Source organism: Scyliorhinus torazame, chromosome 10 (assembly GCF_047496885.1).
Source record: "Scyliorhinus torazame isolate Kashiwa2021f chromosome 10, sScyTor2.1, whole genome shotgun sequence".
In the NCBI taxonomy this organism is placed as follows: domain Eukaryota; kingdom Metazoa; phylum Chordata; class Chondrichthyes; order Carcharhiniformes; family Scyliorhinidae; genus Scyliorhinus; species Scyliorhinus torazame.
Window position 1 is genome coordinate 215,346,285 of NC_092716.1, and position 23,298 is coordinate 215,369,582.

General features: G+C 51.0%; 1 protein-coding gene across 2 annotated transcripts in view; it reads right to left on the reverse strand.

The window, feature by feature from the left end:
• The window catches only part of LOC140384560 (acyl-CoA 6-desaturase-like), a 93,290-nt gene extending 90,583 nt beyond the window's left edge, over window positions 1-2,707 (reverse strand). The window contains exon 1 of one of the 2 annotated variants that reach the window (XR_011933086.1): window positions 2,378-2,707. Coding sequence is in view for 1 of the 2 variants with exons in the window: in XM_072466364.1 (XP_072322465.1) it covers window positions 2,378-2,584 (207 nt within the window). In the remaining variant the exon portion in view is untranslated. The remainder of the gene's footprint in view (window positions 1-2,377) is intronic. The other variant, XM_072466364.1, reaches the window with a different exon arrangement.
• Window positions 2,708-23,298: the final 20,591 nt, after the last annotated feature.

Genomic DNA, 23,298 nt, shown 5'->3' on the forward strand with positions numbered 1-23,298 from the left:
ACATCACTGATCACTAGATCTAACACTGCACCAAAAATTTGACTTCAAACCACATAACAAAGGGTTCTAGGTCAATGTCCAGACTACATGCTGAATAGTCCATTCTTGTCCCTATTTTATTAATTTACAGAATATGAGCCTTGCTAACAATGGTACACTTTGCAGGCACAGTGAACCGGTGGTGGAGCAAATGAATATTTATGGCAGGCTGAGGTGCCTGTTAAGCGAGCTCCTGGACAGTATCAAGTTTCTTGAGAGTTGTTGGAGCTGCACCCATCTAAGAAAGTGGGGAGTATTCTGTCACACTCCGGACTTCTTCCTTGTAGATGGTATGAAGATTTTGGGGAGTCAGCTGGAAAGTTACTCGGCACACAATTCTCAGTTTCTGATTTGGTCTTGTAACCACTGGTTGGTCCAGTTAAATTTCTGGTTAACAGTAACCCCCAGGATACTGATGATGGTGATCCAGTGATAGTAATGCCACTGAATGTCAAGGGGAGGTGGTTAGACTTTCTCTTGTTGGAGATGGTCATTGCCTGGTCCTTGATCTGAAGTCGAATTTTATCCCGGTCTTACGGCAGGTGGTTTTTTAAAAAATATTTCTTAATTCTCCTCCATTTTCACATTTTCTCCCAAATTTACACCCATCAACAATAAACAATAATCAGTAATAAACAATAATCAGTAACAAATATGTCAATCCCCATATCGATAACAACGATCCCATCCTCCCACCAAACCCAACACATTCGCCCACATGTTCACATAAACAACTGACAAAAGGGAATCAGGAATCACCCATGGCCACCATTAACACCCAACGCCCCCCTCCCACCCACCCACCCACCCCCAACTAATGTTCAATGTTATCCAGTTCTTGAAAGTGCATAATGAATAATGCCCATGAATTCCATCCTTCCCCTCAGTTCAAACTTAACCTTCTCAAGAGTCAAGCATTCCAACAGATACCCCACTGCAGGCGGGTTTGACATTGAGTACGGTGTATTGTCCCCCACAAATGAACACCTCAGCAACACTCATAGTGTAATTCTAGGTTTGTGTAAAGGATGGTCACTTGACAAGCACCATTGCAACTGTGACCCACAAAAAGTCAGCACTTTCCACAGCAGAGGAACAAGAATTGGAGAAAATGGTATAGGGTCCTGGTTGTTTGCAATTGATTCTGAATAAACATTGATCATCAGCATTACTGTAGCACTAATATGAATTGCAGACCAGTTAAGTAGTACTTATCAGAGTTAATACATTACACCTACCAAAAGAGTCAGGTTTTGTTTAGGTTACTGACATTGTAGGATCTTCAGCAGGGTTTTGGGGATGGCATTCTATAACAGCATTCTCACAGCTCCAGGGACCCTGGTTCAATTCCGGCCTCAGGTGACTGTGTGGAGTTTTCATTTTCTCCCCGTGTCTGCGTGAATTCCTCCGGGTGCTCCGGTTTCCTCCCACAGTCCAAAGATGTGTGGTTTAGGTGGATTGGCCATGCAAAATTGCCCCTTATTGTCCAAAAGGTTAGGTGGGGTTACTGGGGTTTAAGAAGGGTGTTCTTTCCAGGGACCGGTGCAGATTCGATGGGCTGAATGGCTTCCTTCTGCACTGTAAATTCTATGATTGATTAATAATGCTGTCAATTTATGGGTGTTTGAATGAATCATTTATTAAATTGTATTACTGGATTCACCATGATTAGTATGGGTATTTGGAAATTGTAATTTCAGTTTTGTGTAAACCACAATCAGTGGCCCATGTAATTATTCCGAATCGCCATTTTTAAAAAAAACTTGCTTCCCAATGAGTGACTCAGAAGAATTATACTTCTCTATTTTGCCCCTAGCAATTTAGTAATTCAGATGTAGACCTCGCCTTTAGTATTCTGAGCCTATGAACTGCCCATGTACTGTTCCCTTCAGAAGCAGTGGCCCACATATAATCTGACCGATAGTAACTTCGGATCCCTGAACTCCAGTAACCTTGGTCGTCTGCCACGGAACTGTGCTTTCTTCCGTACCTTGTCTTGAATAAACATCTTTTGTTAAAAAGAAAAAGAAAAAGAAAGGGAGGGGAGGCTGGGGGGGGGAACAAGTGCAAGGTAATCTGCGCCGCAAAACAAAAAAAATGAAATTCGGAAACAGGGAAAATACTTTGTCAATTGTGAAAATGACTTATGGAATAGAATCATACTATCGATGAATATTACAATGATGAACTGGCAGGTCACAAATGAACAGTAAAAGAGCACGGGAAACGCAGAACTCGATCACTGGAATGCCATCTGACTTTATATTCAGGCAGCATCTCGCTGAGGAAACGCAAGCGGACAATCGATCTAATGTTTGTTTGAAGGTGATCTGCTTACCGTGGCATCCTCTCCGGCATAATGACTGATAACCCGTCTCCCTCCAGGGTGCTTTAAGGCCCAGTTAGTCACGTTATATACTTTCCTATCAATCACAAGCCACTTGTCCGTCTTGCTATTGTGCTTCTGGATCTCTTCCCAGTTGTAAAGGGCTAACATTTTCTCATACTCCCCTTCTTCTTCTCCCTTCTCTCCTCCTTTCCCCATTCTGTCCTCTCTCTGCCTCTCCTTGCCTCTCCTTGCCTTCACACGGTTCCGCTCTCCCTCTACCTGCCCTCTTTGCTTTAGCAGTTCATCTTATATTTCCAGCCCGCCCAGCAACATCCTACAAGAATTAACCATTAATGCGATGCTGTAACCTAGGAGATCAGCAGAGATTTTGCACCAATCAAGTGACTGTGCCACAGCCCTCGTCTGCAGGCATTGGTTCAATTTTGATCTTTCGAACCGGTTAGGAGGCTGATCCTTCCTACCAAAGCTTTCATATCAAACCTCACTTCATTGAGGTTGCAGCCAAAAAAAATCGTCTCGGTGGAGTTTTGTTTGCTGTGTTTGACACACTGCCAACCTTTCCGAGCTAGCCCCTGCTCCTGCTGTTTGACTCACAGCGCGGAATCCGGACTCTCGGGAATACTACTCCAGCTCCAAGGCGCTGCCAGAACCGACCAATACTCCCCGACCGGCATCCTTGCCCTGCCTATCCACCTCCCTCACAATTGAGCTGAGAAACGCCTCCCCGCCTGCACTATTCTCTGTTGTTCAATGTGAACCCAGCTCCTTGTGGGGCTCAATAACACCTCCTGAGTAGCTTGCTGCAGGACACAATACTGAAGGGTTGTTGGTCAAATTCCTCTTGAACTTGTTGATATTTTGGCGAGTGAGTACGGTTTTAAAGGAAATAGGGTTCATTTAGTATTTGATTTCTTCCCCCCCCCCCAAACAAATACATTATTCATAAAATTTGTACAAGTACATTACAAGGCATTTCAACTTTAAAATTACTTTAAAACTCGACTTTAAAATTGCCATAAAACTCGACTTGTCTCCACACACTGTGTCCCACTCCTAGGGGACAATTGTAATTCTTCTGATATTTTCAATATGCATTCCTGGGGGCAAGACAGTTCAAATTGAAAAATTACAAAAAGTGCAATAGATTCCAACTTTCCTTCATACAGCATGATTCTCTCTGAGGTGCCCCAATACAATTTTAATACTTTTGTAGTCATATTCAGTGTTAGTTATACAGCACAAGGTTGTTCCACAAATTTTCCAGCCCCTCAAAAATACCCTGGCGGAAAGGCCTTAAACAGCCACCTTTCCCCACTGCACCTCTGAGGTGGCTGCCCCAATCTTTAGTGTGTCACTACGCACAAAGGTCCTTGGAATGTGTCAGCCTGCAACATACTGTCAGGGACAATCCTGTACACTGGAAGACAAGCAAGTTCTGGCCAGGCCAAAGAGCGTCTTTCCGAGTTGATGACTGTCTTGATGCGCGTCCCTGGGAACAGTCTGTAGAGCACTGAGCCCAGCGTTAGAGAGCTGCTGAGGATGGAACTCGACAAAAACCACTGCATCCTTTTCCAGACCTGCTTTGCTCATTCTAGCAGGAGGTGAACAATGATACATTACCATGTTGGCAGTGTGAAACACAACAGTGTGCCTAATGAGAAACAATGGCTTACTTTTATATAACTCTATCTCTTAACATTCCACATGCAGCGCATTACTTTGAAGTACAATGATTGCTTTCATGCAGGTCTTCAAGTAACATTCCACAAAACAAAAGTACAATGTTGATTTTGATGCTGGGGGCAAAATGTTTCTTGATTTAATGATTGGTTTAAAGGCTCAACCACAGGATGTCACAATAGAGATGCAGCATTTATTTTTCATAGACCTTGGGTGACGCTGGTTGGACCAGAATTTTTTCATTGCCCATCCCTGATTACCCTTCTTGAAACTCTACAGACGTTATGGTGTAGGTACACCCACAGAGCTGTTAGGGATGGAGTTCCAGGATTTTGACCCAGCGACAGTGAGATAACAATGATATAGTGTTGAGTCAGGATGATGTGAGGCTTGGAGAGAACTAAAAACTGGTGATGTTTTCATGCATCTGCTGCTCGTGTCCGTCTAGAAGATGGAGGTCATGGTTTGGAAGGTGCTGCCAAAGAAGGCTTGGTGCATTTCTGTCATGTATCTTGCAGATGGTACACTTTTCCATTGTGCTTTGGTGGTGGAGAAGGTGAATATTGAAGGTGGTGGATGGGGTGCCAATGAAGTGGCCTACTTTGTCCTGGACGATGTCCAGCCTCTTGAGTGTTGTTAGAGCTGCATTCATCCAGGCATGTGGAGAGTATTCCATCACACTCCTGACTTATGTCTTGTGGATGGTGGACAGGTTTGCAGGGTCAGAAGGTAAGTTATTTGCCACAGGATTCCTAACCTCTGATCAATGGTAACCCCCAGAATGTTGATAGTAGGGGATTCAGCGACGGCAATGCTATTAAATGTCAATGGTTGATGGTTTGATTCTCTCTTGTTGGAGATGGTCATTGCCTGGCATTTGTATGGCGCAAATGTTACTCACCACTTGTCAACCCAAGCCTGAATATTGTCCAGATCTTGTTGCATTTGCACATGGACTGCTTCATTATCTGAGGAGCCGCAAATAGTGCTGAACATTGTGCAGTCATCTGCGAGCATCCCCATTTCAGACCTTATGATGGAAGCAAGGTCATTGATGAAACAGCTGAAGGTGGTTGGGCCTAGGACACTATCCTGAGGAACTCCTACAGTAATGTCCTTGAATTGTGATGATTGACCTCCAACAACCACAACCATCTTCCTTTGTGCTAGGTATGACTCTAACCAGTGGAGAGTTTTCCTCCTGATTCTCATTGACTCCAGTTTTGCTAGATTCCTTGATGCCATAACTCAGTCAAATGCTGCCTTGATGTCAAGGGCAGTCACTCTCACATCACCTCGTAAGCTCAGCTCTTTTTCCATGTTTGGCCTAAGGTTGTATTGAGGTCAAGAGCTGAGTGGCCCTGGTGAAACCCAAACTGAGCATCGTGAGCAGGTTATTGCTGAGTAAGTGCTGCTTGATAGCTCTGTTGATAGCCCTTTCCATCACTTTACTGATGATCAAAAGTAGACTGATGGGGCAGTAATTAACTGGGTTGAAATTGTTCTGCTTTTTGTGTACAGGATGTATTTTTCACATTGTTGTGTAGATATCAGTGCTGTAGATGTGCTGGAACAGCTTGGCTAAGGACGCAGCTAGTTCTGGAGTCTGAGTCTTCAGTACTATTGCTGGAATGTTGTCAGGCCCATAGCCTTCAGCCATTTCTTGATATCATGTGGAGTGAATCAAATTGTCTGAAGACTGGCATCTGTGATCCTGGGGACCTCCGAAGGAGGCCGAGTTGGATCATCCACTTGGCACTTCTGGCTGAAGGTTTTTGTAAATGCTTCAGCCTTATCTTTCGCACTGATGTGCTGGGCTCCTCCATCATTGAGAATGGGGATATTTGTGGAGCCTCCTCCTCCAGTAAGGTGTTTAATTGTCCACCACCATTCACAATTGGATGTGCAGGACTGCAGAGCTTAGATCTGATCCGTTGGTTGTGGAATCGCTTAGCTCTGCCTATCACATGCTGCTTCTGCTGTTTGGCTTGCAAGTAGTCCTGTGTTGTAAATTCACTAGGCTGACACCTTCATTTTAGGTATGCCTGATGCTGCTCCTGGCATTCTCTCCTGCACTCTTCATTGAATCTGGGTTGATCTTACGTTTTGATGCTAATGGTGGAGTGGGGGATATGCCAGGCCACGAGGTTACAGGTTGTGGTTGAGTACAATTCTGCTCCTGCTGATGGCACACAGTGCCTTATGGGTGCACTTTCTTGAGTCACTAGACGTGTTAGAAGTCTATCCCATTTAGCACAGTGGTTGTGCCACAATATGATGGAGGGTATCCTCAATGTAAAGACCGGGCTTTGTCTCCATAAAGACTGCTATCATCTCCTACCAATACTGTCATGGACACTTGCATCTGCGCCCAGTAGACTGGTGAGGATAAGGTCACCAATCTCTTTGTACAGCACTGACATTTGAGCTTAGAAGGTCACCCATTCAACTGGTAACTAAGCAAATGAAGCATCATTAGTACATTGAAACAGTTATATTTGTTGTTTAATAATATCCAGGTGTTCTGTTTATGTAAAGAGTGGGAAGGAAAATCTCTGTTGTACAAAATGTTGAAAATATCAAATTATAAACTTGCCAGAAAAGTAACCGAACATGAAGCTTGATGGAAGCTTGAAGAACAGAACCTCATTAGTCAAATTACAGCCAAGCACATTAAACGCTGTGTTCCTTTGCAAAACACAGGGCAGCACAGTAGCATAGTGGTTAGCACTTTGGCTTCACAGCACCAGGGTCCAAGGTTCAATTCCCGGCGTGGGTCACCGTCTGTGTGGAGTCTCACGTTCTCCCCGTGCCTGTGTGGGTTTCCTCCGGGTGCTCCGGTTTCCTCCCACAAGTCCCTAAAGGCATGCTGTTAGGTAATTTGGACATTCCAAATTCTCCCTCCGTGTACCCGAACAGGTGCCAGAATGTGGCGACAAGGGGATTTTCACAGTAACTTCATTACAGTGTTAATATAAGCCTACTTGTGACAATAATAAAAAGATTATTAGAGAAACCAAAATACTGCAGATGCTGGAAATGTGCAGCAAAAGGAAATACTCGAGGCACACCAGCATGCTTGCAGGCAGGGCGGGTCTGTAAAGTTCTCCGGATAGCTATCCCACCATTTCCTGCCTGCCCCATGACCCGCTCATAACTTTATGGTGGGGTAGGTGGGTGAGGCCTAGGACAGCCCACCTGCCCTGACACCAATTTATAGTCACACCCCATACCAGTTTGATATCGGGGGTTGGGATTGTTGTTTTGTTCGGGGGGCAATTGTTCTGCTGACAGGGGAGGAATTGGCCTTGGGAGACAAATTGGAGGTCGACGACGGTGGGCGCCCGAGGGCGGGCCTGAGGAGGCACGGGACGCGAGCTGGAGGCTGGCCTAAGAAGGGTGATGGTTGATCGGCAGGGAGGGGGAGGGGTGGGGTGGGGAGGCCGGGGGGGTGGGGTTGTGTCCTGACCAGGCTGATCACATGGAATGTGAGAAGGTTGAATGGGCCGGTCAAGAGAGCTTGCGTATTCGCGCATTTGAAGATGTTGAAGGCAGACGTGGCAGTTTTACAGGAGACACACCTGAGGGCAGTGGATCAGACTAGGCTGAGGAAGGGGTGGGTCGGGCAGGTATTTCATTCGGGGACAGGTATGTGAGGTGTGCAGGCGGGCCTGCAAACCATGTCCACATGTTTTGGGCATGCCCGAAGCTTAGGGGATACTGGCAGGGATTTGCGGATGTCATGTCCAGGGTACTAAATTCGAGGGTGGCGCCGAGTCCAGAGGTGCCGATTTTTGAAGTGTCGGAAGACCTGGGAGTCCAGGGGGCGAGAGAGGCTGACATTTTGGCCTTTGCCTCCTTCGTAGCCCGAAGACGGATATTGCTAGCGTTGAAGGACTCGAAGCCCCCAAAATCAGGGGTATGGGTTAGCGAAATGGCTCGGTTTCTTAGACTTGAGAAAATTAAGTTCACCCTGAGAGAATCAACGTTAGGGTTTGTTCGGAGGTGGCAGCCATTTATTGTCTTCTTCGGTGAAAACTAAACGGTCAGCAGATTCAATGGGTGGGGGTAGGGGGGAGTTAGGCTATTTTTTGTCTAGATTAGGCGGGAACAGTGGGACATGGAGGGGTGTGTTATGCACTGAACTATGTTTACATTTGTATTTGTATCTTTTATTGTTATAAAACCATAAATGCCTTAATAAAATGTTTTTTTTTTAAATAGTCACTCCCCACCATGACGTCACATTCAAAATGAAAAAAAATGAAATGAAATGAAATTAATTTATTGTCACAAGTAGGCTACAAATGAAGCTACTGCGAAAAGTCCCTAGACGCCACATTCCGGCACCTGTTCTGAGAGGCTGGTACGGGAATTGAACCGTGCTGCTGGCCTGCCTTGGTCTGCTTTAAAAGCCAGCGATTTAGCACTGTGCTAAACCAACCCTGTGCTAAACCAGCTAAACATTTGAGGCCAGCAGCAGCGGTTCAGCAACAGGGAGGAAGCTCGGCAGGTTATCCAGCCAGATCCTAAGATGGTGGATGGGCACCTCCATTACGGGACACCTTTTGAGATCGAGGACCCCCTCGCCTAACTCCCACCCACAACCCTCCAAATTCTGGTTTCCATGGGTGCTCTCTCCCTGCCTTCCATTCAAATCACCAACCCCTCCCGCCAGGCCTCCCCCTCCCCTCTTTGCCGTCTGAACTAGACATTCCCTGGGAGCTTGCAGAGCGCTTGTTGTGTCAGCAGTGGCACCTCTGGGATTAAATTGTGGACAATTCTGGTCACCACACGACCAGAAGGATGCAGAGGCTTTGGAGAGATTACAGAAGAGGTTTACCAGGACGTTATCTGGTGTGGAGGGTATTAGCTTTGAGGAGAGGTTGGATAAACATGGTTTGTTCTCACTGGAAAGACGGAGGTCGAGGGGTGACCTGATAGAAGCCTAGAAAATTATAAGTGGCATGGACAGAGTGGATAGTCAGAGGCTTTTTCCCAGGGTGGAAAAGTCAATTACTAGGGGACATAGGTTTAAGGTGCAAGGGGCAAGGTTTAAAGGAGATGTGTGATGCACAATCAATTACTCTCGTGACAAGGTGAGTCATAACTAATAGGCTTTAATCAGCCAGAACTGTACCCAGCAGCTTCGATACAGAAAGTGAAGGCTGCTGGGACGGCATTGGTTCTTATACCCCGCCTCTCAGGGCGGAGCTATTTACGTTAGCCAATGGTAGACTCCTAGGTCTAGTCAATGGTCATCCACCTCTCAGGTACTGCGATACCTGGTATTACCACATTCACCCCCTGTTAAAAGGAACCCAGCGGGGTGATGGCCAGCGTTACTGTCGCCTTTTGCATGGTAGGACCAGGTATGGAGGTACCGTGATGTCGAGGGTAACAGAAAAAGTTTTTTTTTTATGGTGCAGCAATCAGACGATCGGGTGGCCTGGTCATCCTTCTGGAGCGTCTGGACTTCGGTGATGATCCTGGTGGGGGCCCCAGCGGTTGTGGCTCCGGGAAAGTGGTGTCTTCCTCCCAGGCAGCTTCGTCACCCCTAGGCGGTGCTGTTGGGGCGAAAAGTGGGTATGGGCGCGTAGGGGGCGTCGGTGCCTGTTCGGCGCTGGGTAGGGGCGGCGGCAGTACTGACCCTCCGGTCAGGTGCTGCGGGGAGGGTGGGGGTAGGGGCAATGGTGTGGGTGCGCGTGGGGCTCCGGCGGGCGCCAGGTCCCAAAGGGAGATCGTGTCTTGGCGGCCGTCGGGGAACGCTACGTAGGAGTACTGGGGGCTGGCATGCAGCAGGTGGACCCTCTCGACCAACGGGTCCGACTTGTGCGCCCTCACATGTTTCCGAAGCAGGACGGGTTCGGGTGTCGCTAGCCAGGTTGGGAGCGAGGACCCGGAGGAGGACTTCCTGGGGAAAACAAGGAGACGTGCGTGAGGTGTCTGGTTTGTGGTAGTACAGAGCAGCGACCGGATGGAGTGAAGGGCCACTGGGAGGACTTCTTGCCAGCGGGAGACTGGGAGATTCCTGGACCGAAGGGCCAGCAGGACGGTCTTCCAGACTATTCCGTTCTCCCTTTCTACCTGCCCGTTTCCCCGGGGGTTGTAACTGGTCCTCCTGCTGGAGGCGATGCCTTTGCTGAGCAGGAATTGACGCAGTTCGTCGCTGATAAGGAGGAGCCCCTATCACTGTGAATGTATGCGGGGAACCGAACAGTGTAAAAATACCCTGGGGGGCCTTGATGACGGTGGTCGTGGTCATGTCCGGGCAGGGGATGGCGAATGGGAACCGGGAGTATTCGGTTTAATCACATTCAGGAAGTACGTGTTGCGGTCGGTGGAGGGGAGGGGGCCCTTGAAATCCATGCTGAGGCGTTCAAAGGGACAGGAAGCCGTTATCAGATGCGCTCTCTCTGGCCGGTAGAAGTGCGGTTTGCACTCCGCGCAGATTCGGCAGTCCCTGGTGACTGTCCTGACCTCCTCGATGGAGTAGGGCAGGTTGCGGGTCTTAATGAAATGAAAGACACGAGTGACCCCCGGGTGGCAGAGGTCCTCGTGGAGGGATCGGAGGCGGTCCACTTGCGCGGTGGCACAAGTGCCGCGGGACAGGGCATCAGGAGGCTCGTTCAGCTTCCCGGGACGGTACAAGATCTCGTAATTGTAGGTGGAGAGTTCTATCCTCCACTGCAAGATCTTGTCGTTTTTAATCTTGCCCCGCTGCGCATTATCGAACATGAAGGCCACCGACCATTGGTCCGTGAGGAGAGTGAATCTCCTGCCGGCCAGGTAATGCCTCCAGTGTCGCATAGCTTCTACTATGGCCTGGGCCTCCTTTTTGACCGAGGAGTGGCGAATTTCGGAAGCATGGAGAGTGCGGGAGAGAAAGCCACGGGTCTGCCCGCCTGGTTGAGGGTGGCCGCCAGAGCTACATCGGACGTGTCGCTCTCGACCTGGCAGGGGAGGGAATCGTCGATGGCACGCATCGTGGCTTTTGCGATGTCCGCTTTGATGTGGCAGAAGGCCTGGCGGGCCTCCGTCGACAGGGGGAAGGTTGTGGACTGGATCAGGGGTCGAGCCTTGTCTGCGTAATTAGGGACCCATTGTGCATAATAGCTAAAGAAGCCGAGGCAGCGCTTTAGGGCCTTGGGGCAGTGAGGGAGGGGGAACTCCATGAGGGGGCGCATGCGTTCAGGGTCAGGGCCTATGACTCCATTTCACACTACGTAGCCTAGGATGGCTAGACGGTCGATGCTAAACACGCATTTATCCTTATTGTAGGTCAGATTAAGGATATTCGCGGTCTGGAAAAATTTTCGGAGGTTGGTGTCGTGGTCCTGCTGGTCATGGCTGCAGATGGTGACGTTGTCAAGATACGGGAACGTTGCGCGTAAGATGTACCGGTCAACCATTCGGTCCATCTCACGTTGGAAGACCGAGACCCCGTTCGTCACACCGAAGGGAACCCTTAAAAAGTGATAGAGCCACCCATCTGCTTCGAAGGCAGTGTACTGGCGGTCACCATGACGGAGGGGCAGCTGGTGGTAGGCAGATTTGAGATCGACCGTGGAGAAAACATTGTACTGCGCAATCCTGTTTACCAGGTCGGCTATACGGGGGAGAGGGTACGCGTCCAGTTGCGTAAACCTGTTGATGGTCTGGCTGTAGTCGATGACCATCCTATGTTTCTCCCCGGTCTTTACCACCACTACTTGAGCCCTCCAGGGGCTGTTGCTTGCTTCGATGACCCCTTCCTTCAGCAGCCTTTAGACCTCGGACCTGATGAAGGTCCGGTCCTGGGCACTGTACCGTCTGCTCCTGGTGGCGACGGGTTTGCAATCCGGGGTGAGGTTCGCAAACAGGGAAGGCAGGTCGACCTTAAGGGTCGCGAGGCCGCAGACAGTAAGGGGGGGTATAGGGCCGCCAAATTTAAAGGTCAGGCTTTGTAGGTGGCACTGGAAATCCAGCCCAAGAAGGGTGGCTGCGCAGAGGTGTGGCAGAACGTACAGGTGGAAATTGGGGAATTCCCTGCCTTGCACAGTGAGGTTCGCTAGGCAGAACCCCTTTATCTCCACTGCGTGTGACCCGGAGGCCAGGGAGATCTGTTGGTTTACGGGATGGGTGACAAGAGAACAGCGCCTTACCGTGTCGGGGTGGACAAAGCTTTCCGTGCTCCCGGAGTCGATCAGGCACGACGTCACGTGGCCGTTGATGGCGATCGTTGTGGTGGCTTTCGCTAGCGTCCGGGGCCGACTCTGGTCCAGGGTAACGGAGGCCAGCTGCAGCAAGGGGAAGTTCTGGTCGGGCAGCGTGGAGTCGGCTGTGCTGGGGGCTTGAGGCCCCATCCAAGATGGCGTCAGCCATGGGTCGCACATGGAGTCCAGAGATGCCGAAGATGGCGGCAGCGAGGGACAAAATGGCCGCGCCCACCCATCCAGCGTGGTGGCCGGGGGGGCAAAATGGCCGCCCCCATGGATTTGCACGCGGCCAGGTGATAGGAGGGCGGTGGTGGGCTTTGGACGGCCGGGACCTGAACTAAAGGCTGCCGATAGTCGCTGGAGACTGCGGCCATGGCGCGGGCCTGGCAGACCCCGACATAGTGGCGTTTCTTGCCGCACCCTTTGCAAGTGGTGGTGCGGGCCGGGCAGCGCGGGCGGGGATGATTCGCCTGCCCGCAGAAAAAGCAGCGTTGGCCGGTAGCGATAGTGGGCCGTCTCGTCGCACGGGTTTGTGGGGTTAGGGGATAGGTCTGGGGGGCTGCCGTTATGGAGTGCCACGCAGCCCAGGGGGATGCCGCGCATCCGGGGGCAAAAGCCAGCGTGTTTTTATACGCAACGTCCATAGACCCCGCCAGGGACCGCGCCTCAGTAAGTCCCAGTGTGTCCATTTCTAGGAGCCTTCGGCGGATATCGGGAGAAGTCACACCTGCCACGAAAGCATCCCTAATCAAAAGTTCTGTGTGCTCGTTCCCCGAAACTGGCGGGAATCCGCAGTTCCGGCCCAGCACTAGCAGTGCCCGATAGAAGTCTTCCAGTGTTTCTTCAGGGCTTTGCCTTCTAGTTGCCAGCAGGTGACGGGCGTAGACCTGGTTCACAAGTCAGATATAAGTGTCTTTCTAGCAGCTCGATAGCTGCGGCATAATTCTCCGCCTCCTCGATCAGAGGGTAGATTGCAGGGCTGACCCGTGAGCGTAGAAGGTGCATTTTCTGCCTTTCCGTGGGGGTGTCGGCGGCCGTGTCGACGAAGCTCTTAAAACACGCCAGCCAATGCTTGAAGATAGCAGCGGAGGTGTCTGCGTGGGGGCTGAGCTGAAGGCACTCCGGCTTGATGCGGAGATCCATCCTTTCAGAAGTAATAGCTGATTAAATTGATGCACAATCAATTATTCTCGAGGCAAGGTGAGTCATAACTAATAGGCTTTAATCAGCTAGAACTGTACCCAGCAGCTTCAATTGAAAGTGGAGGCTGCTGGGACAGCATTGGTTCTTATACCCCGCCTCTCAGGGCGGAGCTATGTACATTAGCCAATGGTAGACTCCTAGGCCTAGCCAATGGTCATCCACCTCTCAGGTACTGCAATACCTGGTATTACCACAATGTGCGAGGATCGTTTTTTACACAGAGGGTGGCCAATGCCTGCAACTCGCTGATGGGGAGGTGGTGGAAGCAGGTACGATAGCGATGTTTAAGAGGCATCTTGACAAATACATAAATAGGATGAGAATAGAAGGATATGGACCCGAAAGTGCAATAGGTTTTAATTTAGATGGGCATCATGCACGCGCAGGCTTGAAGGGCTGAAGGGCCTGTTCCTGTGCTGTACTGTTCTTTGTACGTGGCTGCTGGCAATGTGGTAGTCACCACTGTTGTATTGTATATACTGCATACGAGGGTATTACGGTAAGGCCCCTGTACTACAGGTACAGGGGTAGATCCCTGACTGCTGGCTCGCCCAGTAGGCGGAGTATAAATGTGTGGGCTCTCCAAGCTGCAGCCATTTCGGCAGCAGCTGCGGGAGGCTCCACATCTCTGCGTAATAAAACCTCAATTACTCTCTACTCTCGTCTTGTCGTAATTGATAGTGCATCAGGCAAATAGATTGGCCTGCAGATCTCTGCCTAAGTGAGGGCTGGAAGACCTGTCTCCATTCAATGTTAAACGGCTGCAGGGCAGTCCTAATCAGCAGGAATGTGTTTCCCACCAACCTCTCCAGTACAGAGCGAGAAACCCACCATTGTAAAAATTCTGTCCAGCATGTCGAGCAGCATCTGTGGAGAGAGAAACAAAGCAATCGTTTCAGGTCAGTTACCAGTTCTGACAATGGCTGAGCTGCGCCTTTACTCTTTAAGCTCACCTTTACTCCTTAAAACCATTGGTTAACATAAATGTATCAGTCTCAAATCTCACATGAATAATTGATCTAGCAACAGTTGCCAGCTGCTGAAGAGAGTTCCAAACTTTCACCACCCTTTCTTTGCAGATGTTTTCACCCCTGAAACATATGGCTTTAATTTTTAGATCATGCTCCCTTGTCCTAGCCCCTCTAACCAGAAGAAATAATTTCCTGGTGTCTAAATTTAATATTTTGAAAACATTCAATCGCCCCAAGCAGTCTTAATTCCAGGAAATACAATCCTAGTGTGTGGAACCATGCCTTGCAATTTAACCCTTGGAGTCCAGGCAGCATTCTAGTAAATATATTCTTCACTCCCTGCAAGGTTAATGCATCCTTCCAACAATGTGGTCCCCAGACCTGCTGACAGTATCCCAGGTGTGGCCTAACCAGGGCTTTGTATAGCTGGAGTATGATCTCTACCGCCTTGAATTCTAGTTTTCTAGATGGAAGGCCCAACATTCCATTAGCCCTATTTGATTATTTTCTGTATCTGTTCATGACATTCTCATGACCTATATATCTGAACCTGGAAATTTTTTGTTGGACCTTCACTGTTTCTAACTTTTCACCATTTAGAAAGTACCTGTTCTGTTCTTTTTAAGTCTAAAGTGAATGGCCTGACAGTTGCCCTCACTGAACTCCATTTACTACAGTTTTGTCCATTTAGTTAAATTCATCAATAACTCTTTTTAACTTTAATGTAAGAACATTAAAAACCTCCTGTGCCCAGACCCCTTATGATTTTGATCACTTCTATCAAATATCCCCTGCACTCTCTCATCTCTAATGAGAACAATCCCTGCTTCAAATATCTATACATGTCACTGAAGTCCCTCAGTGGTTACCTCATAGCGCCAGGGACTTGGGTTTGATTCCGCCCTCGGGTGTCTGTCTGACAATGGGGACGAGATCTTAGGCCTGGTGGTAAAGGTGGAGGCGCATGAGGCGCTCCACAAGAAATGGCAGGAGCGGTTCGAGGAGATGGAGAATCGGTCGAGGCGGAAGAATCTGCGGACTCTGGGCCTTCCGGAGGGGCTGGAGTGGCCGGATGTGGGGGCCTATGTGGTCACCATGTTGAACTCGCTGATGGGAGCGGGGTCCTTCCAGGGGCCCCTGGAGCTGGAAGGGGCCCATAGAGTGTTGGCGAGGAGGCCCAAGGCTAACGAGCCTCCGCGGGCGGTGCTGGTGTGGTTCCATCGGTTCGTTGATCGGGAGTGTGTGCTCAGGTGGGCCAAGAAGGAGAGGAGCAGCAGGTGGGAGAAAGCGGAGGTTCGGATATACCAGGACTGGACTGCGGAGGTGGCGAAGAGGAGGGCTGGGTACAATCGAGCGAAGGCAGTGCTGCACAGGAAGGGGGTAAAGTTTGGCATGTTGCAGCCGGCGCGACTGTGGGTTACCTACAAGGACCGGCACCATTATTTTGAGTCTCCAGAGGAGGCGTGGGCCTTTGTTCAGGCCGAGAAGCTGGACACAGGCTGAGGGTCGGGATGGGCGATTGGGGACTGCGGTGGATATGTTATGCTTATTTTTGGTTCGGCCGGGGGGGGGGGGGGGGGGGGGGGGGGGTGGCCTTTGCATTCTTTTTCGGTTTCTTTTTCTCTGTGTTTTTCTCTTTCGGATTGGGGAGGGTGGATGGGGCCGGTTGGGCACTGTTTTGGTTGGTGGCGGGGCCTGGTAGGTGGAGAGCGCGGGCTTTATTCCCGTGCCGAAGACTGGGGGGAGCGGGGCCGGGGCAGGGAAGCGAGGATTGTTTCCCGCGCTTAGAACGGAGGGGGGAGTGGGAGAGCCTGTGGATGGGGAGCGGGAGAGGAGGGTGTGCCACACAATGGGAGGAGACGAAGGGGAGGCAGGAGTGGCCGTGGTCAGCAGGAGTCAGCTGACTTGCGGAAGTGCAAGGGGGGGAGTAAACCAGCTAGGATGGGTCCTAGTCGGGGGTGTGGGGGGGTGGGGGTGCATCAAGTTCCTGCTGCTAAGGTCAAGGAGGAACTGGAGCGAGTGGGGGGGGGGGTCGAGACGTGGGTATGCCGCTGTGGGGAACGGGCTGGGTGTGGGGTGCGGGCGTGTGGCTGGCCGAGGAGGGGTCGTGGCTAGTCGGCGGGGGAGGGGACGGGTAGCCGCCTGATCCGGCTGATAACCTGGAATGTAAGGAGACTGAATGGGCCAGTTAAGCGGGCCCGCGTGTTCGTGCACCTGAAGGAGCTCAAGGCGGATGTGGTTATGCTCCAGGAAACACATCTGAAGGTGGCAGACCAGGTAAGACTGAGGAAAGGGTGGGGAGGTCAGGTGTTTCACTCGGGGCTAGATGCCAAAAATCGAGGGGTGGCGATCTTGGTGGGAAAGAAGGTGTCATTCGAGGCGTCGAGCATTGTGGCAGATAATGGCGGTAGGTACATAATGGTAAGTGGTAAGTTGCAGGGAGAGAGGGTCAATGTATATGCTCCGAACTGGGACGATGCGGGTTTTATGCGGCGTATGTTGGGTCGGATCCCAGACTTGGAAGTGGGGGACCTGATAATGGGGGGAGACTTTAACACGGTGTTGGATCCGGCACTGGATCGCTCCAGGTCTAGGACGGGTAGGAAGCCGGCAGCGGCTAGAGTGTTGATGGCATTTATGGACCAAATGGGAGGGGTGGAGATTTGCAAGGCCGGGGGCTAGGGAATTTTCATTCTTCTCACATGTCCATAAGACTTATTCTCGAATTGACTTTTTCATTTTGAGCAGGGCGCTGATAGCGAGAGTAGAGGACACCGAGTATTCGGCAATTGCCATTTCGGACCACGCCCCGCATTGGGTGGACTTGGAGATGGGGGAGGAGAGGAACCAGCGCCCGCTGTGGCGCTTGGAGGTGGGGCTGTTGGCGGACGAGGAGGTGAGCGAGCGGGTCCGAGGAAGTATAGAGAGGTACTTGGAGACCAACAACAACGGGGAGGTCCGAGTGGGGATGGTATGGGAGGCACTGAAGGCGGTGGTGAGGGGAGAGCTGATCTCCATTAGGGCCCACAAGGAGCGGAGGGAGTGGGGGGAGGGGGAGAGGCTGGTGGGGGAGATGGTGAGGGTAGACAGGAGGTATGCGGAAGAGCCTGAGGAAGGATTGTTGAGGAAGAGGCGCAGCCTCCAGGCCGAATTCGACCTGGTGACCACCAGGAAGGCAGAGGTGCAGTGGAGGAAGGCCCAGGGGGCGGTCTACGAGTATGGGGAAAAGGCAAGCCGGATGCTGGCGCATCAGCTTCGGAAGCGGGACGCAGCTACGGAGATTGGGGGAGTTAAGGACGGGGAGGGAGCGTGGTGCGGAGTGTGGTTGGCATCAATGGGGTCTTCAGGGACTTCTACAAAGAATTGTACCGATCCGAGCCCCCATGGGAGGAGGGAGGGATGGGCCGTTTCCTGGACCAAATGAGGTTTCCAAAGGTGGAAGAGGGACTGGTGGAGGGACTGGGGGCCCTGATTGGGCTGGAGGTGCTGATCAAAGGGATAGGAAGCATGCAGGCGGGGAAGGCACCGGAACCGGACGGTTTCCTGGTCGAGTTCTATAAAGAATATATGGTCCTGTTGGGCCCGCTTTTTGTTAGGACCTTTAATGAGGCAAGGGAAGGGGGGGCTTTACCCCCCGACGATGTCCCGGGCACTGATCTCCTTGATCCTGAAGCGGGACAAGGATCCCCTGAAATGTGGGTCTTACAGACCGATTTCCTTGCTAAATGTAGATGCCAAGGTGCTGGCGAAGGTCTTAGCCATGAGGATTGAGGATTGTGTGCCGCAGATCATCCATGAAGACCAGACGGGGTTTGTGAAGGGGAGACAGTTGAACGCGAATGTGCGAATGCTTTTGAACGTTATCATGAGGGGGAGGTGGAGATAGTGGTGGCGATGGACGCTGAGAAAGCCTTCGATAGGGTAGAGTGGGGGTACCTATGGGAGGTGCTGAAGAGGTTCGGGTTTGGGGAGGGGTTTGTCAGGTCGGTTAGGCTGTTGTATGAGGTCCCGATGGCGAGTGTGGCCACAAATAGGAGGACGTCCGAGTACTTTCGGTTGCACCGAGGGACGAGACAGGGGTGTCCCCTGTCCCCCCTGCTCTTCGCACTGGCGATTGAACCCCTGGCTATGGCACTGAGAGAGTCGAGGAACTGGAGGGGGTTGGTGCGGGGTGGGGAGGAGCATAGGGTGTCGCTTTATGCGGACGACCTGCTGCTGTATGTGGCGGACCCAGTGGGAGGAATGCCAGAGGTAATGAGGATCCTTAGGGAATTCGGGGACTTTTCAGGGTACAAGCTCAATATGGGGAAGATCGAGCTGTTCGTAGTTCAGCTAGGGGATCAGGAGAGGGGGATTGGCGAGCTCCCTTTAAAAAGGGCGGAGAGGAGCTTCAGATATTTGGGGGTCCAGGTGGCCAGGAGCTGGGGTCCCTGCATAGGCTTAACTTTACAAGGCTGGTGGAGCAAATAGAGGAGGAGTTCAAGAGGTGGGACGCGTTGCCGCTGTCCTTGGCGGGTAGGGTGCAGTCAATCAAAATGACGGTGCTCCCAAGGTTTTTGTTCCTGTTCCAGTGCCTCCCCCTGTTTATCCCGAAGGCTTTTTTCAGGCGGGTTAACAGGAGTATAATGGGGTTTGTGTGGGCGCGAGGGACTCCGAGGGTGAGAAGGGTGTTCCTGGAGCGGAGTAGAGATTGGGGGGGGGCTGGCGCTGCCCAACCTCTGTGGGTACTACTGGGCTGCCAATGCAATGATGGTGCGCAAGTGGGTGATGGAGGGGGAGGGTACTGCATGGAAGAGGCTGGAGACAGCGTCCTGTGTGGGTACGAATCTGGGGGCGTTGGCAACGGTGCCGCTGCCACTCCCTCCAAGGAGGTATAGCACGAGCCCGGTGGTGGTGGCGGCACTCAAAATTTGGGGGCAGTGGAGGCGGCATAGGGGGAAGTTGGGGCCTTGGTGTGGACTCCATTACGGGGGAACCACCGGTTCTCCCCAGGAAGAACAGGTGGAGGGTTTTCGGGGTGGCACAGGGCAGGGATACGATAGTTGGGGGACCTGTTTGTGGACAGGAAGTTCGCGAGCTTGGGTGAGCTGGAGGAGAAGTACGGGCTCCCCCCCGAGGAACACCTTCAGGTACTTACAAGTAAGGGCGTTTGCCAGATGGCAGGTGGTGGAATTCCCGCGGCTACTGCCACACACAGTACAGGACAGAGTGCTCTCGGGGGGGTGGGTGGAAGTGGGCAAGAACTCGGAAACTTGCCAGGTGATGCAGGAGGAGGAGGAGGAGGAGGAGGTGGAGTTGAAAGGTAAGTGGGAGGAAGAGTTGGGAGAGGAGATCGAAGAGGGGACGTGGGCAGATGCCCTAGGGAGGGTGAATTCTTCCTCTTTGTGCGCGAGGCTCAGCCTCATACAGTTTAAGGTGCTGCTCAGGGCACACATGACCGGGACAAGGATGAGCCGGTTCTTTGGGGGTGAGGACAGGTGTGTTAGGTGCTCAGGGAGCCCAGCAAATCACACCCATATGTTCTGGGCATGCCCAGCACTGGAGGAATTTTGGAAGGGTATAGCGAGGACGGTGTCGAGGGTGGTAGGATCCAGGGTCAGACCGGGCTGGGGGCTCGCAATATTTGGGGTGGCAGAGGAGCCGGGAGTGCAGGAGGTGAAAGAGGCAGGAATTCTGGCCTTTGCGTCCCTGGTAGCCCGGCGAAGGATTCTCCTTCAGTGGAAAGATGCGAGGTCCCCAAGCGTGGAATCCTGGATCAGCGATATGGCGGGGTCCATTAAATTGGAGAGGGTGAAATTCGCCTTGAGAGGGTCGGTACAAGGGTTCTTTAGGCGGTGGCAACCGTTCTGAGACCTTCTGGCAGAACGATAGACATTGGTCAATGGCAGCAGCAGCTCGGGGGGGGGGTGTTTACTTTATTTTTGTTTATGTTATTTACACTGGAGGGTCTGAGGGGGTGTATACACCTGTTGTGTTAAGTCAGGGTGTTAATCTTAATTTATTATTTATGTACAGGGGGGGATAGGTTTAGGGGGTTGCTTTTTTAGATTGTCTTTTGCACTTCACCCTGTTGGGTTCTTTTTTCTTTCTCATTTTGTTATTGATATTTTATGAAAACCTTTAATAAAAAAATTTTTTTAAAAAAAATTAATTTAAACTCCTGAAATTTAAAAGGAGCTGACTTACTGATTTGATTTGATTCAATTCTCACCTAGATTCAAATTCCCAAACTCACTCTTTGCTGTCTCACTCTGGCTGTGTCTTCTCTGGCTCACTGGAAGAACTCACTGGGAGTGAGTTACAAGTTGCTCTTTTTAAACTGGCCTGAATTGACTCCCCTCCCCCACCTGCTTTTAGATCAAGGTAGATTTAAAGTGACTGACGCTTAACTGCCAACCAGTTATGTGAGTGGGTGGGGCAGCCCTTGTTAACCCACACTGCACAATTCTAGATTAATTTAAATTAATTTAAACTCCTGAAATTTAAAAGGAGCTGACTTACTGATTTGATTTGATTCAATTCCCACCTAGATTCAAATTCCCAAACTCACTCTTTGCTGTCTCCAGCATCTTCATCAATCCAATGGGCACTCCCAGTGCCTCTACCAGACTCTCCTCCAACCTGGGGAATTCCAGTCCATCCGAAAAATCCCGCATTCCATTCCCCTCAGTCGGGGGCTCCGATTCGTAAAGCCTCCTATAGAACTCCTCAAACACCCCATTCACTCCCACCAGATCCAATACCACACCACCCTTGTCATCCTTCACCCTGCCAATCTCCCTCGCCACCTCCTGCTTCCTGAGCTGGTTCGCCAGCATCCTCCAGCCTTCTCCCCGTACTCATTCACTGCCTTACCCGTGGACACCAACTCAAACTCCATCTGGCGCTTCTGTCTCTCCTTCAACAATCCCACCTCCGGGGCCTCAGCGTACCTTCTGTCCACCCGCATAATTTCGCCCACCAACCTTGACATCTCTGCTCGCTCCTCCTTCTCCCTATGGGCCCGAATTGATATGAACTCCCCCCTGACTACTGCCCTGAGTGCCTCTCAAAGTGTGGCGGCAGTGACTTCACCTGTATCGTTTACCTCCACATACCCTATGATGGCTGCCCTCACCCGCTCACACAACAGGTCCTCTGCTGGCAACCCCACATCCAACCTCTACTGCGGTCGCTGAACCCCCCCCCCCCCCCACCCCCAAGATCCACTCGCAAGTCCATCCAATGCGGCGCGTGGTCTAAGACCACAATTGCCGAACAACACAAGTCCACTACCTCTGCCAGCAACAATTTACCATCACAAAAAAAATCAATCCGCGAGTAGACTGTATGCACATGGGAGAAGTATGAAAACTCCTTCGCCTTTGGCCTCCCAAACCTCCATGGGTCCACTCCCACATCCACTCCATAAACCCCTTCAGCTCTTTCGCCACCACCGACACCCTTCCCATCTCGAACCCGACCAGTCCATCCTCGAGTCAATGACCGTGTTAAAGTTACACCCCCATTATCAGTTGGTGTGAATTCAAGTTCGGGATCTTCCTCAATACTCGCCGCATAAACTCCACATCGTACCAATTTGGGCATAAGCATTAACTAAGACCACTGGCAACCCCTCCAATTTCCTGCTTACCATCATAAATCTCCCCCACCAGACCCCAAATCCACTGCGATATTCCCCACCTCAAACGCCACCCGCTTATTGACCAGCACCGCCACTCCACACGTCTTCATGTCCAACCCCGAATGGAAAACATGCCCTACCCACCCTTTCCTTAGCGTTGGCAACTGTAAATACCGTAGAAGGTGAGGACTTAGACTGGCAATCCGCAGCTCTTTTAAATTTGGACTTTCTCCCTGTTTCATTGTTTTTTGCCTGGCTCTATATTGACATATAACCTGTTTATTGTGAGGTGTTAACATTTGAGATAAGAATTTACTGATAAGAATTTCAGGAACTTTTATTTGTGGCATTTTGCCCGTGCCGAGATTGAGCCTGGGGATGTCCTGCCTTTATTAGGTGGGGTGTACGGGATTCGATGACCCCCTTATACATGAGTTGGGGCATGGGAGTGATCCAGGGGTCCTGTTGGGGCATATCAAGATCGTAATGGAGCCCCATTAAAGTTAAAGTGGGCCGAGGTCTTCTTCTCTTCATTTGCGACGAGCATAATAATCTTTATTGTCACAAGTAGGCTTACATTAACACTGCAATGAGGTTACTGTGAAAATCTCCTAGTCGCCACATTGTGGCACCTGTTCGGGTACATTGAGAGAGAATTCAGAATGTCCAATTCACCTAACAAGTACATCTTTCGGGACTTGTGGGAGGAAACCGGAGCACCCTGAGGAAATCCACGCAGACAAGGGAAGAACGTGCAAACGCCGCACAGATAGTGACCCAATCCAGAAATCGAGCCCGGGTCCCTGGCGCTATGAAGCAACAATGCTAACCACTATGCTACCATGCCGCAGGAGGGAAGTAGCAGTTTTTCAACAAACATGTTCCCTTCAAGGTGGAGATTTGTGTGAAGGACAAGGGGCGGGATAGATTTGTGATTATTAAGGGGCTTGTATATGGAGAACATGTTTCGATAAAGAATGTGTATGGCCCTCCAAATCACTCTCTGGAGTTTGTTACTGAAGTCTTGATGTAGTGCGTGGAGTTGGCTTCGTCCCATTCCTTGCTAGGTAGAGACTTTAATTGCTATTTGAATCCCTTGATGGAGGAGCTCTCAGTGACCAGAAATCCAACCACCCTACAGTCAAGGGTGTTGGCGTCATTATGTGAGGAGGTGGGATACCTGGATGTGTGGAGGGCTTTACCTACTAGAGATAAGAATTTACATTCTTCGCA